We start from the raw sequence: 13,969 nt of genomic DNA on the forward strand, positions 1-13,969 counted from the left end.
GTTGGTGGAAAGGGCTTTGTGTAGTTGTGCTTGGAGTAAGAACTGCTGTCACAAATGCGGAGTTATTGAACGAACGCTGGTATAAAGTCTGTGTGCCTGCATCTCGAAAATATTCGGTTTTATGCGATTTTCAAGAAACAGTACATTTAAGAACAGGTATTCAAATTTCGTTTCGCAACACATGAAATAGTCGCATTTTTTTTGGCAAAGCAGGTGCTTATCTTCCTAAAATACAGTTGAATGCTGGTTGAGCTATTCCACCAATTTATTTAACATGGGTTGCTCTTTCTGGAAAAAAAGACAATTTCCAAAACTACGCAGCTGATGAAGCCCTTTCCCGGCCTGGCATGCAGCAGCTGCGCGCTGAGCGCTGCTGAATGGTGAACGCGCCCGGCCATCTGGATTCACTAACGGAGGCACCCTGACAGCTCCTAATTATAATTTATGTACTTCTTTGCGCGAGCACGAACGAAATATGCCCAAAATGGCGGAACAAAACTACATTTACCCTATCACTTCAAGCCTATTAAAACGAAAACACAAGGAAGACGAATCACTGGCCAGATGACAGAAAACGCTAAGGAATGTGTGGAATTCCTCTCGCCAAGGCCCTAGGAGATACTTCTTTTTTTCTTCTTTAACATTAGTTCTCAAACTCCTCCCACTTTCAGTGGGGAGGAGTCCGAGCCCTAAAAAGGGGGCATTTTAGGTTTTGGTCACTCCAGGATAATGGATTATATAGAACGCAGCAGATACTGTACAATAAGACAACTATATGCAGAACTTTATGCGCTAAAAGGGCATGACAGAGACAAATATGCTAGGAAATGGATGGATAAAGTGGCTTCGCATCCAGAGGGCTTACAGGCTTCTTTAGACCTAGGTCGGACAGTTTTGTGCTCTGCGACACTACAAGCGCAGCATTAAAAAACAGTATATTCATTATACCATACCCCAGCCAGAATCGCACAGTGGGGGGGGGACCACTGGAATAACCTGTGCACGTTGTAACTCGAGTAATGCAGATATTGTACACATGTTCGCGCAATGTCCACAATAGTATACATTGAAGTCGACAATCGAGGAATTTTTGGAAGGGTCATTGGGGATTAAGATCAAATTGTCTGATGAATTGATAATGCTTGGGGTGAGTGTGGGTGTAGAAGGACTCCCCACGGAATTTCTATTCATGGCAATGGCAGTATATAGGATTGGCATAGCAAGAACATGGCGTGACAGGATACCCCCCACGTTTCAGATGTGGGTAGCAAGACTGTTATCTACATACAACATGGAGAAAGATATATATGAGAGGAAGGGTAGCAGGGCAAGAGCACTGGGTGAGAGAATATGGATGCCCATAGAGAACTGGAAGACTAGGGCAGGTTAGCTCTACCTTATTGAAATTTCTATGCTATTTAATATAAAAGTAGAAAGGGTGGATAAAATAGGATTATTTGTTTTTACTGCCAACTTTGTTAGATTTAATTTGGTTTTTTGATTGTATACTAATGTGTATTTTGAAATATGTGTACTGTAACATGTATTGGATCTCTTGGAAAAACTAAAAAAAAATATATATATAATAATAAAAAAAAAAAAATACAACCCACAGATACAGCTCCTGAAAATGCAAATTACTTAAAAATAAATAACAAAAAATGTTAACAAAAACATAGCTATTAACTACATTATTGCTGATACCTTTTTTAAAAAAAAGAAAAAACCTTAAAATGCCAATCTTACCAGCAGTAATAAAATTGGCATCACAATTTTACTGCAACAACATTAATGCCCCACATTATACTTTATTTGATATTTTGGCAGAAAACACCTAGGAATACGGGTAATCCACTATGTGTCTAAGAAATGATTTCTACTGGAAGCTCAGAGGAGCTGGCATTTCAAAGTTGCTGAGCTTTGCCGAGACTCAGTATATGTATCACAAGGGATATTCACAAATACAATTAGGTAAACATACATGAAAAAGGTAACATCAAAAGAGGCACAATATAAATATGAGTATGGTGCCACAGTTTCATAAACGGTGGAGTGACTGTGCAGTGGTCTGTTGGTAATGCTATAAAATAGTCATCCATTCTTATTTTTCACAATGATGGTTAAGACCTGAATCCCCCACAAGTGTGGAAATAATTGTGGGTGTCACAGTGCTCTTTTTATAACAGTGTCAGATTTCTGCTGAGTAATTGTTCAGGGCCACGTTGTCAAATCAGGATTCCATTTCACTCGATATATGTAATTTCCAAAGTCTGGGGCCTTCTGTGTTTTGTGAGGTTGTTACCCACCAACCTGCTCCCCAGGGAACCACAGTCCCACAGGCATATGTTGAAAACCCAAACTTTTCAACATATACATGACAACGCTCTCCAGCATCATCAGATCATAAGACATCACTGTCATCGCCTACACGATGACACCCAACTCACCCTCTCCCTGACGGACAAGACAACCACAACAAGAACCAACTTACCCAACTGCATGACCACTGGATGTGAACCACCTGCCTGAAGCTCAACTCAGACAAGACAGAAGTACTGGTCTTCGGGAACAAGACCTACCCATGTGACTCCAACTGGTGACAGTCGGAGCTGGACCAACACCCATAGACCATAGAAGAAATCTAGGGATTATCCTCGATGACAAGCTCAACATAACGGCTCAAGTCACTGCAGTGTGAACCTCCTGCCTCCACATCCTATGGATGTTGTGACAGATCTTCAAATGGTGGCCTGAGAACACCAGACAGACCCTTACACAAGCACTCATGACCAGCAGGCTGGACTACGGTAGCACTCTCTATGCTGGAATTTCCAAACAACACAGACTCTAGGCCACCCAGAACACCAAGACTCATACTAGACCTCCCACGCTGCCCCCACATCACACCACACAGCACCTCAGGAAGCTTTACTGGCTCCCCATTCACAAGCGCAACCAATTTAAACTTTTCACACACACATACAAAGCCCTACACAACAGAGGACCAGAATTCCTGAACCCAACCCACTGGACACCTACTCTCTCCCTCACTCTAACTCTAACTCTCACACACTCCCAAAATCTGTAAAAGAAAAATTGGAGACTGCTAATTCTCCTACATTAATTCAAGACATGGAACAACCTCCTTCAACACATCAGAGCCTCTTCCTCACATCTTGAGTTCCCTAAGAAGCTGAAGACCTGGCTCTTTGTATAAGCACCTTGGGGACCACACATCTACATATCTGCCAAATGCCTGGATACCCTGTCAGGTGATTAGAGTGCTATACAAATCAACAAAACATAACATAACGCCAACACTAACAACTGCAGAATCCAAACAGAAGAGCAATATTGGAATAGAAGACATTTTGCAATCATAATTCTGATCCTGGGCAAAGCTAGGGGAGTTTCTCCATTTCCCATTACCTCTATTCCACTAGACACAAAATAGACAATAGGAACTAAACCAGTGGTCCTCTTAAAAAACCTCAGTCATTCCTATCCCTGGAAAACATGGTGGGGAGAGATTACCTTCAAAGTGGCTAAGATTGCCTCAACTGGAGGATATTTACACTTGCTGCTCCTGACTGAAAACAAACCAACTATTCTCTAGTTTGTGTCTACCTATCCCTAGCCTATAAAAATCCTAAATCACCAAAGAGTTGTTGAACATATTAGATGCTGATCTAAGCAAAATTATCCAAACTTAGTGGTGTCTGATGTGAGGAGTAAGGTCGTTCTGCTGCCACAGCAAGTTAACACTACCCAGACCCTTGGTAAAGAGGTAAATCACACTAAAAACTACTTGTCTTTGGAATGACTAGAGAATAGCCTGGTTAGGTAAGATTTCATGGGTCACATCTTATAGGTCATTAATCACACGCACAGCACAGCGCAGCAAGTTTCATGTATTTTTCACAGGGCACCTTTAGAAGGTAAGATTCTTTTTCTCTGGATTGTGTAAGCTTGTTCAGCCCTTAGAATTTATGACTAAGTTTACTGTGTTGTGGAAATCCTAAGTACAGTAAAGAGTACTAACAGCGAGGTTATAACTGTAAGAAGATAACATTAACTGTAATGTCATAAATTTGAAAAGGCGAAACAGATGTGACTAATGGGGAGACAAGCCCAGAAACCCAATTATTTCTTACAGCCATGGTGATACAACTTTCCGGGATAGGAGAGGTACAGAATGATCAGCATTCAAGTCAATAATACAGCACATACACACTGTTTTTTTAATATATCTGAAAAGAAATACTGATTGACATCCATCCCCTTCAATGCAATTAACCTGCCTGACCTCCAACTACCCTCCTTTTCCCTCTGCGCCACTCCAACCAGGTGTTTTATTAACACTTGCATTACAAGGTTCCCTCTAGACAGGTACCTTTTCATTCACTGAAATGGTGGATATTGCTACTATGTAGACTAAGTGAGAAACAGAAGGCATTGGAAAGGAGAAGGGGGGTATAACGAGGAGAAGCAGGGAGAAAGGAAAGTGGGATGCTTATGAGGAGACATGAAGAAAGATTTTAGGAAGCACAGATATGCGAAGAATTGGGAAGAGAGAGAGTCAAATATCTTTCATATGTGCTAAGGGGGGGGTTGCAAAAAATACAGGGGCTGCAAAAAAATGCGGGCTGGAAGAAAGTTCTTGGATCCATAGGAGTTACATGTGGGACAAATGAGAAAGATTTGTGTACTAATATGATTATTTTGCCTTTCTTTCTCCTGCATACAGTACTGCTTTAGCTAAATACTTCGCTCTTGTGGTTTATTGAAACATGAGTTCCATGTGACATCTGCTTGCCAGGCCCCATTGGAAAGGCCACAGGGCAAGTAGGGGCCTACTAGTTCAAAACCATAGTGACTTTCTCTTATGTCCTGGGGTCCATCCTACGATGGCTCTGCAAATAAGCCAAGTGCACACCTTCCACTCTTGGCTCTCGTGGTAGTGAGGGTGAGCAGTCACACAGTAGTTTGGCAGAGACTCAGAACTTAACCAGTCAACAAACAGGCACAATTCACTATCCGGCCCAGAGCTTTTCTTTCAGTAAAAAGCAGAAGCACTTTAAACAAGATATTACACACAAAAAATATTAACAACCACAAGGTTGAGTACTACGGGTGCTACATGGGTATCTACACAGACACCAGTAGACTAGGATAAAGGACAGGTGCAGACTAAGTGTGGGTGCAGAGGAGCAGCTTCCCTAGTTTCTGTGGTCCATGTTTGTATTCCCTATACTAGACAGTTCTCTATAGGCAATTCTGCCTAAAGGTCTCTTGAGGCAGGGTTTTTGTTAAAGCATGGATCTGTCATAAATCTATAGCAAAGCGAACGGTCAATGTTCTGTTTAGGTGATGTTTTTGACTGAAATGTCAGGTACTTTTAGGCTTAGGAGCGATTGTGAGGACCACAGCCACACAGACTACAGATGCGCTCATGGGTGCAATGACTCAGCCATGTGACCCTGCCTCCTTATCTTCATGCAGTGATCAGTACAGGGACAGCATCTCTGAGAAGATCAACTCAAATCCGGGAGGTCCCAGCACTTCCAGAGGTTGGCTTCACAACTCGGGTCCATTGTACAGGCCCTCTGCTGTTAGCCCCTGCAGTAGGCATCCTAAAGGGGTCAGTGCGATGGTATGTTGCTTGAATACAGAAACACTTGGGAAGAACAAGGGTCACTTGGGCTGACTTAGATCATCTCTGGTCACTCGCCTGCAAAGTCTTCTCTTCTGGTCCAATCCTTTTCCATGATAATGTGCTGAACGACTTCTTCAGGCAGTCAGCTCCTGCAAGGTCTGACATCCCCCCCCCCCCCCCCCCACACCCCATTCTCAGCAGTTCAGGCAGGCTTCAAGGTCACTGGTAGACCTATAGTTCAAGTAAGATGGGCAGACTTCAGTTGATATCCTCTCACCAAGGTGATAGTGACTGTCAAACAGACACCAGCCCTGGACCTCAAGTAATCTGCAAACTGTTCCCTTTTTTGGTTGCAAAGAACATGGATCTGGAACCATGTGGGTTAGTTTGAGTTCAATTTTTATATACACTTCCTAGTCAGGGAATTTTGATCCCACTGGTTATGCCCAGAAACTGATTTTGAGTGGTTCATATTTCAAGTTCCTTCTGCAGCTCTCACAACAGGTAGTGATTATGCTAACTGAAGGCAATAGCAGCCACAATAGGAGCACAATGACTTGAAAAGTCTGCTCCTGGCTGTCATCAGTCTTCCTGAAACTTTGCGGTGCCTTTCCATCTTGTCTCTGGGAGAGACAAGATGGAAAGGCACCGCAAAGAAGCTTCCATTCCTCTAGCACCAAAATATATCAACTCTTTCCCATTCCCCCGCCACTAACCCAAATGATAGTGCTCAGGAAGGAATAATCCAAAATCTGCTGCTAAAAGTTTACCATAAAATTTCTAAAGGCAGACCTGTCTCCATGTTTCCACACTTCTGGGTCCAGGTTTACACCATCCAGCTCAGGAATGCATGGAACACACTCCAGCTCTCAAGAGAGGCTGTCCCACAACCTCAACCTTGTGACATGTAAAACCAGGGGCAAACCAAGATGGACTCAGATATCTCACGCTCAAATGGAATCCTGCTGCGATGTTCACTTTATACAACATGTGCTCGACATGCATACAGGATGATAGCACAAGAGTATGAGTGTTTCATATCAGCAGAACTTCAGAGGAATGAGGCTCGTAGGAGCCACATTGATGATTCAGAGAAAAAAGATTTGTTTGGTGCTAAAGTTACAGAATGGTTGGCTGACAACAGCGACAACAACCTAGACAAATACAGTAATTCAATGTTAGCTAGAGGGCATGTTGGCCGACTCTCCAGCTCTTAGGAAAAAGCTCTGGACAACAGAGTCAAATGACAGCCATATGACTTTGCAAAAACACTGGATTAGCATGCGAACTGGGTCACAAAAAGTCAGAATACTATATATCACCTGCAGTTGGGTCCCTGAGGTCAAGAATATATGCATGCAAAACTCCTGGAGTCAGTCCCATCCCAACAGCGCTAAAATGAATTTATAGAGAATAAGGGTGGACAAGGATGAAACAAGATGCCCATACTGGAGAGTGACAAAGCAACTGAATACATGACAGCTAATGGGAAAACCTGTAGTGCTGTGGAAGTACATTAGAATTTAATGACAGGGGGAGGCATGTTGGTTTGATGTGGGAACACAAGTATTCACTAGTACACTTGAGGCACCAAGAGTAGGCAGGAGAAGGTGGATGGTAGACATGGTAGGGCCTAGGAGAGAACCATGGAATCACAGAGGAGTTACAGACACCAAAACATGAAGGAGAGAGAGGGAGGGACTCAGTAAACTGTGGTGAAGGCATGATTGGAACCTGGAGGAGGGGGATTTTTCCGCAAGCATGCTGTCTTGATGTAGATGAAGGTGCCTGCGAGAGGTGGCCAGCACTAGATCTTATTGTGAACTACACTGAATGACAGTATGAGCTAGCATTTAATGACAATGTGAACATCTACATCAGCTAGAACAGTAAATGTGGACACTACATGCTTATTTTAACGTTACTTTGGCATTATATGGCAATGTCAACTGAGGAAGCATATTTATCAAATGTACCAATGTCACAGCACTGCTCTGAAGATTACGACATTTGTTCTACAATGAAGCTTGATCCAGGGGTATTTATCCTGGCCTCATTACTGGGATTAGGAGGAATGAAATAATTTGCGATTTCTATCTGCTTCACTCACATGTTAAAGTTAATTTTGCACATGATGCTGGACTTGTTTTTAATCAATTCAATGACCCCTCTTCCCAAGTCCAATTTGCAACGGTATCTATGCATGTCTTGATTTACGAGTGCAAATCTATTTACTGATTAACACAAATATGAATTTGCACACGTAAACAAATTTCCTTTAATGGAAATTCTTCCAGTAAGGTCGAATTCCCAGTATTAGCAATACGCAAAGAGGGCATTCGGGGGGGGGCGGGATGTACAAACGGGGCAGACACAAACTCAGAACTCGATTGGTGTTCACAAACAGTTTGCGTTTAGTTGAAAACAGTTTACAAGTTACTCCTGTCTAGGGTAGGAGTTAATCTGTTTCAGAGTCAGAATAGGGAGGGTGTGACATATTATGTAAAGTTATGTTATGTAATGTTAAACGCAAGTGATATAACTTATGCCACATCTCCGATTTTGCTGAAATTACACCTTTACCATTAATATCTGGTAGGACTCTTAATTACATTAACGTATGCAAAAAAGTGATGGAAAGCATGCTTGATAATTACTCGGGCCGCATCCCAGTCCACTGTTACTTTGTACACATTGTCATCTCAGTTTGGACCCAGCCCTATGCAAATTAGTCTTGACCCTACTCCAGTGGGAACAGTCCAGGCTGAACTGCCAGGCTAGGTTCTCCCTGAACCGGAACACAAGCACCCCAGAACCGCTTTCACCCTAGTTAGGGCTCATCAGCCAGGCATAGCTTAGTTCCGGTGACACAGTGTGCACGGGACCAGCGTCTGGGCACACCCGTCCCTCTTTGGTTGACATAGTAAAGTATACCAAAAAGTGATGGATGGAATACTTGAATAATCTCAGTCACTGGTAATTACTCATGCCGCATCCCAGTCCATCGTTATTTTGCACACATTATGCAAGGTTTCTGATTGCTTGTGTGTGACTTTTTCATACTCTCAGTGGCATTATGAGTGACATTCAACTACTATGAGTGACACTTTCGCGCAAGCAAAATCAAGCACTAAAGAGCAGTGAACCATATAAATATCAGAATTTTCACCCAACTGACTAACAAGAAACTCTAAGAAGATCTTAAAACTGCTAAAAACACCAGAAATGGAAGGGCTTTTAAGTGTTGTCAGTGAACTGCCAAATGTGTGACACTTGGGGCGACATTTTATCTCGAGTAAAACAAAACAATGAAGTGCATGGAAAGAGATAAATATAACATATTAGAAATTTTTTATCAACGAGAAACCCTAAAATACCTTGAAACTGCTTCAAACCCCTTGAAATAGAAGATTAAGATACTGATACGAAATGATGTGTCTGCATAGAAGATATGAAAGTAAAGAAATAATCGTAAAGCCTTTCATATCCCCATGCCATTGCACTTTATTGTGGCCTAATACAGGTAAGCACATGCTGCAGAAATCAAATGAACACAGGGCAGATATGTTATTCTGGCATGTAAAAAAGTAAACAAAATCACCTAAAGGTGGTAAAATTTGCAACCCTTAACTGAACATACTACAAAGAAGTAATGCAAATAGAAAGCACTTTAAACGTGTTCTAGTGCTGATACATGACTATTACTTAGAGTAACCAAAAACAGAAATCAAAAGTTCAAAATGAATAAATCAGATTTTGTTTCCAGTTCTATTTAGTATTATGTCCAGCCATTGGCAGACTTAATAAAACAAATAAACTTCTCTTGGGAATGTGACAACCCTAGTCAGTGTTTGACTCACCGGACTGCTACGGTCCATTCCACCACTGCCTGGTAGTGGGTCTGGAGGCTGAATGGTTCACCACCTAACTTTTTTTCACACTGTTGATGTGCGACCTGTCTCGGTGATTCAGCTGGAGTTTAAAGCTGACTCGGAGGGAACAGAGAGCCACAGTCAGCTCTCCTCAAGGTTGTCGTGATCTAAGTGGCAGCAGTTTTTGATACAGGACCCCGAGCGTGTTAATTTCGGGCGGGCCCGCATTAGCACCAGTGATGCCTTCCTGGGGCTGGTAGGACAATATAGTTAAAAACATCCTGCCAGTCATGAGCGCTAACGACCCTCTAAGTCAGGTTTGAGGTAGGCTCACAGTGCACTGCTAATTAAGCACCATTTGGACAAACGGACGCCAGCCTCCTACTCTCTCCGTTTCCGGCGGGCCCCTGTGTGTACTTGAAAAAGAAACTTTCATTTACCTGCCGCCACTCATTACTTCATTTGGCCATAATCCCAACACAGTGCACGGGTGGCGCCCAGGTGCCGGAAATACAGAAAGTCAAGGAGCACTGCCGTGATTTGATCACAGAAGCATAACTGTACTAGTCTCTATTATCCTCTCGCGTAAAAAAACATGCGGCTCAGGCTCGATTCTAGAGATCATTCAGGCTCACCACACAGCTGTGATTGCTGCCCCGGGCTCCAGCAGCCACCGTGATCCATGAGTTGGCTCCCATTTGTGCGGGACAATTATGTTCATTTTAAAATATGACGGTGGCGGTGCAAGCAGCACTGCCATTTGCCGCAGTTACATTCATCTGCCTGAGCAGCCACCCCCACTCGCGCCACAGGTGACAGCAGGACATAGCGTACGTACTGCCTTCAGCCAGGTCCTAAGGTCAGGCTGTGACTGCGGCGCCGAGCCGGGCGGGAACGCGCTACTACAGCTTTCAAAAAAGAATACATTGTAGCAGCCTCACTGCTGTGCTCTGTGCTTCTAGCAGCTCACGCCCGGGCCGGCAAATGACGTCTGTGGAAGCAGCCCCCCCGCAGGCCAGACACACAGGCGCGCACGCAAGCTAGCAGCCTGAAGTGGCCAGTAATATACTAGTTTAGCACTTTGTGTGACAGCAGACAGAGTGGCATCATGCGTGACAATGCATTTCATTGCGGTGATGAGGACCACCACACTGAAATGCGTTAGAGTCACACCTGATGCGTGATACTAGGCAGGACTGATTATGCTATCTCAGTTTGGACCCAGCCATATGCACATCAGTTGTGACCCTGCTCCAATGGGAACAGTCCAGCCCAAACTGCTAGGCCAAGTCCTCCCTGAACTGGAACACAAGCAACCCAAGACCAGTTTCACCCTAGTTAGAGCTCATGAGCTAGTTATAGCTTGGTTCCAGTGACACAGTGTGCATGTGACCCATGTCTGGGCATAACCATCCCACCTAGGGTGACAAACTAAAGTGTACAAAAAAAAGTGATATATAGAATGCTTAAATTAATATCAGCAACTGGTAAGATGTTTTTTGGGACAAAACCAATTATCACCAACTTTAGCGATGCCTCCTGTAAGGAGACAATAATTATGTTGGAATTCTAAAAGCACATAGAATTTGTTTAAGGTGTTCAAATGTATAATATTTATGATTTGCTGTATTCTACCTGCTATTTCAGAGCTGATGTCGATAGTAAAATTGTGACACATCAAAGATAATTTTCAGTGACACATTTACTCTGTTTACGTTATTACGCATAGAAATCCAGAGCAACAGCTAAAGCTTGATGTGTCGGTCTTCGGGATCTATTCAATGTACGCCCAGAAGAGGCCACACCATGCCAGATTTTCAGGAAAAAGATTGTGTAGTTCCAATAAAATTTAATATATGCTCATTGTTTCTTATAGGATATCCTGAAAATGTAGCATTGATTCGGCCACCTCTAACTATGCAGGATATTATTCAATATCAGGCAATTCATAGTTTGATCGACCTGCCCAATAAGCTTTAAGAGAAAAAGCTTATTTTGAATTTCAAAATGCGTAATCCTGTGTAAACAGAATTCACAAGTTTAGTGAAGTTTCCACAGAAGCCAATCACTTGATTGATGTTCTGCTATCTCAGGATGGATTCACAAGGCAGTGCAGATTCAGGAAATAACCTGTTTACCAAGGCTTTCTTCCAGACTTGTTGGTGGTAACCTTTGATAAAATGGGAGGTGTACCTTAGCCTATAAGTGACCTAAGGTTTTCTAAAATGATTAGATATTTGTTCATGGTCTACGCAGATCACAAACCACAAGAAACCCTACATACATATGATAATACCAGACTCATTGAGCATAATACCACAAAGGGCACCATAAGGATGATTGCTCACCTTTTTGGAGGCCAGAATTTAAGACAGCATAAATAATAAAATATGTCACCTAAAATCAAAATCAAAATCAATTTTATGCACTCTATGCTGAGAAAACTCTGGTTGGGCCAAAAGGAAAAGTGATATTCTTTTACAGTCATTACTACCAGATGCTTCCTCAATATAAGCTGTCAACAGTAAATTTAGAGAACATCCATAGGTCAGTTGTAAGAATCCAGTTATGATGCACTCTCACCACAGTTCAGGTTCAAATGCCCTAAGCTACCAAAATTTGGAAGGCTGGTCCAACAAAACAAATGTTTACGGCATATCAATAGTACCAACAAAAATCCATTACAGTTTTACAGGGAGTATTTTTATTTGTTGTCCATCATTGCATGAATCCATGCTATATAGACCCATGATATTTGTACCTAGTTTTGTATAACAAAATGTTTTACTGTACCTTCAGCTACAGGAGCTACTTCTTCAAACGCCAATTGTTGGACATCTGTGTTGCGTTCTCCATCAGTTGGTGTAAAATCTTCCCCAGCTAAGTACATTTCAATTAACTCAACTGCACTGTCAAGAGACCATACTTGCTGATGACTTAACCAGTCACTAGCACCAGCTGGCAGGATCTGGATGAACTGCTCAACTACAATAAGTTCCACGATTTCAGCGGGGCTTCGGATCTCTGGCTTCAGCCACTTTTTCCCCCAGTCATGTAATTGATGAGCAACCATACGTGGTCTTGCTCCTGTTCTGAATGTAAGTTTGCGGAACTTTTCCCTGTAACTTTCTTCCCCGATGCCTACATGATTTAGGATAGCGTCCTTCAACCGATCATAATCATGTATAGTATTGTATGGCAATGCCTGGTAAATGGTCTTGGCCTCTTTGGAAAGAAAGGGAGCAAGATGCATGACCCACTCATCTTTAGGCCACAAAGAGTCTTCTGCAGCACACTCAAATGCTACTAGAAAGGCTTCAGCATCCATTCCAGGCTCTATCTTAAAAGGCACGTGGTCTTGAATCAGAGTCTGGTATGTTTCTATGTTCTGCTTTTTAGAATTATGCTGATTTCTCGGAATCTGGACCTCAACTTGCGCTAGTGGCTGCTCCATTCTCTCAGACCAGGTTTACAGACTTTGTTTTGTCCTCTGGTTTTCAACGTTGATCACAAATCCACGTCTTGATCATTCATCACCTTTAAAATGAATTAGATATTCACTGAAGCACATTAAATATTTTGCCTTTGAAGATGATGTAGAATCACCTGAAAAATAAGTGACATGTGTTACAAGCAATCGCACAATGTTGAGGAAGGCAACATACACAATCATTACAGCATTTTCTATTATTCTTTTTATGTTTTTAAATGAAACTGGGTCATTTCCATAATATACAAGGGCTACAAGTATATAAAATCCCTTTGGGGACCTCCATAAACATAGTCAACAGGACCAACTATTCATTGTTCTTCTTAAAATACAATAACAACTAGCATAGGGGTCCTAAGCAGCTCATTCAGAAAGTCACTTGAAAACAAAACAGGATGAATATTTAAGATTAAATCACAGTAACACTAAAAATTGCGAGGAATCCTAAACTGCCCATTCATAACAATTAACTAAAAAATAAACATGATGACTATTTAAGTCGAAGAAAAAAATATGACACATGCTGCTCTGTTTAAATATTAATGTAATGGCTGGTATCGATGGCAATGTTGGTAGACAAGACTTCCAGTATAACGCTCCTTGGAAAAAGTATCATTCTTCTTTTCACATCATTTCTGCTGGATGGAAGTATGTTGAGCTAGAACTCCAGGCAAAAGCTGCAACATACAGAAAGTCTCTGGCACTTCACTACTGGATTCTGGAGATCGTGCTTCATAAATTGCCCAGATGGTCCCAAGGTCCTGAGACAGGAATTTGTGAAAGCCAGCATGAATTCTGAAGTGGATCAGAATGTGATAAATGGACTCTAGAATTTCATTTTGGTATGGCAATTGTTTGACAGAAATGCCTAGACCACTCTAAAATGTAAGGAATGTAGGTATGAATGCTGCTAAAGATGGGAGACAATATTCTCTTAGCCCAAAAATATAA

The 13,969-nt window shown here is 42.2% G+C and overlaps 1 protein-coding gene across 1 annotated transcript in view; it reads right to left on the bottom strand.

Moving 5' to 3' along the window:
- Window positions 1-13,098, bottom strand: part of LOC144755771 (uncharacterized) — a 230,981-nt gene extending 217,883 nt beyond the window's left edge. The window contains exon 1 of the mRNA XM_078644992.1: window positions 12,322-13,098. Within this exon, the coding sequence (XP_078501118.1) occupies window positions 12,322-12,982 (661 nt within the window). The 5' untranslated portion in view covers window positions 12,983-13,098. The remainder of the gene's footprint in view (window positions 1-12,321) is intronic.
- Between the last annotated feature and the right edge of the window lie 871 nt (window positions 13,099-13,969).

The sequence above is a fragment of the Lissotriton helveticus genome, chromosome 5_1, assembly GCF_964261635.1.
Source record: "Lissotriton helveticus chromosome 5_1, aLisHel1.1, whole genome shotgun sequence".
Lineage (NCBI taxonomy): Eukaryota > Metazoa > Chordata > Amphibia > Caudata > Salamandridae > Lissotriton > Lissotriton helveticus.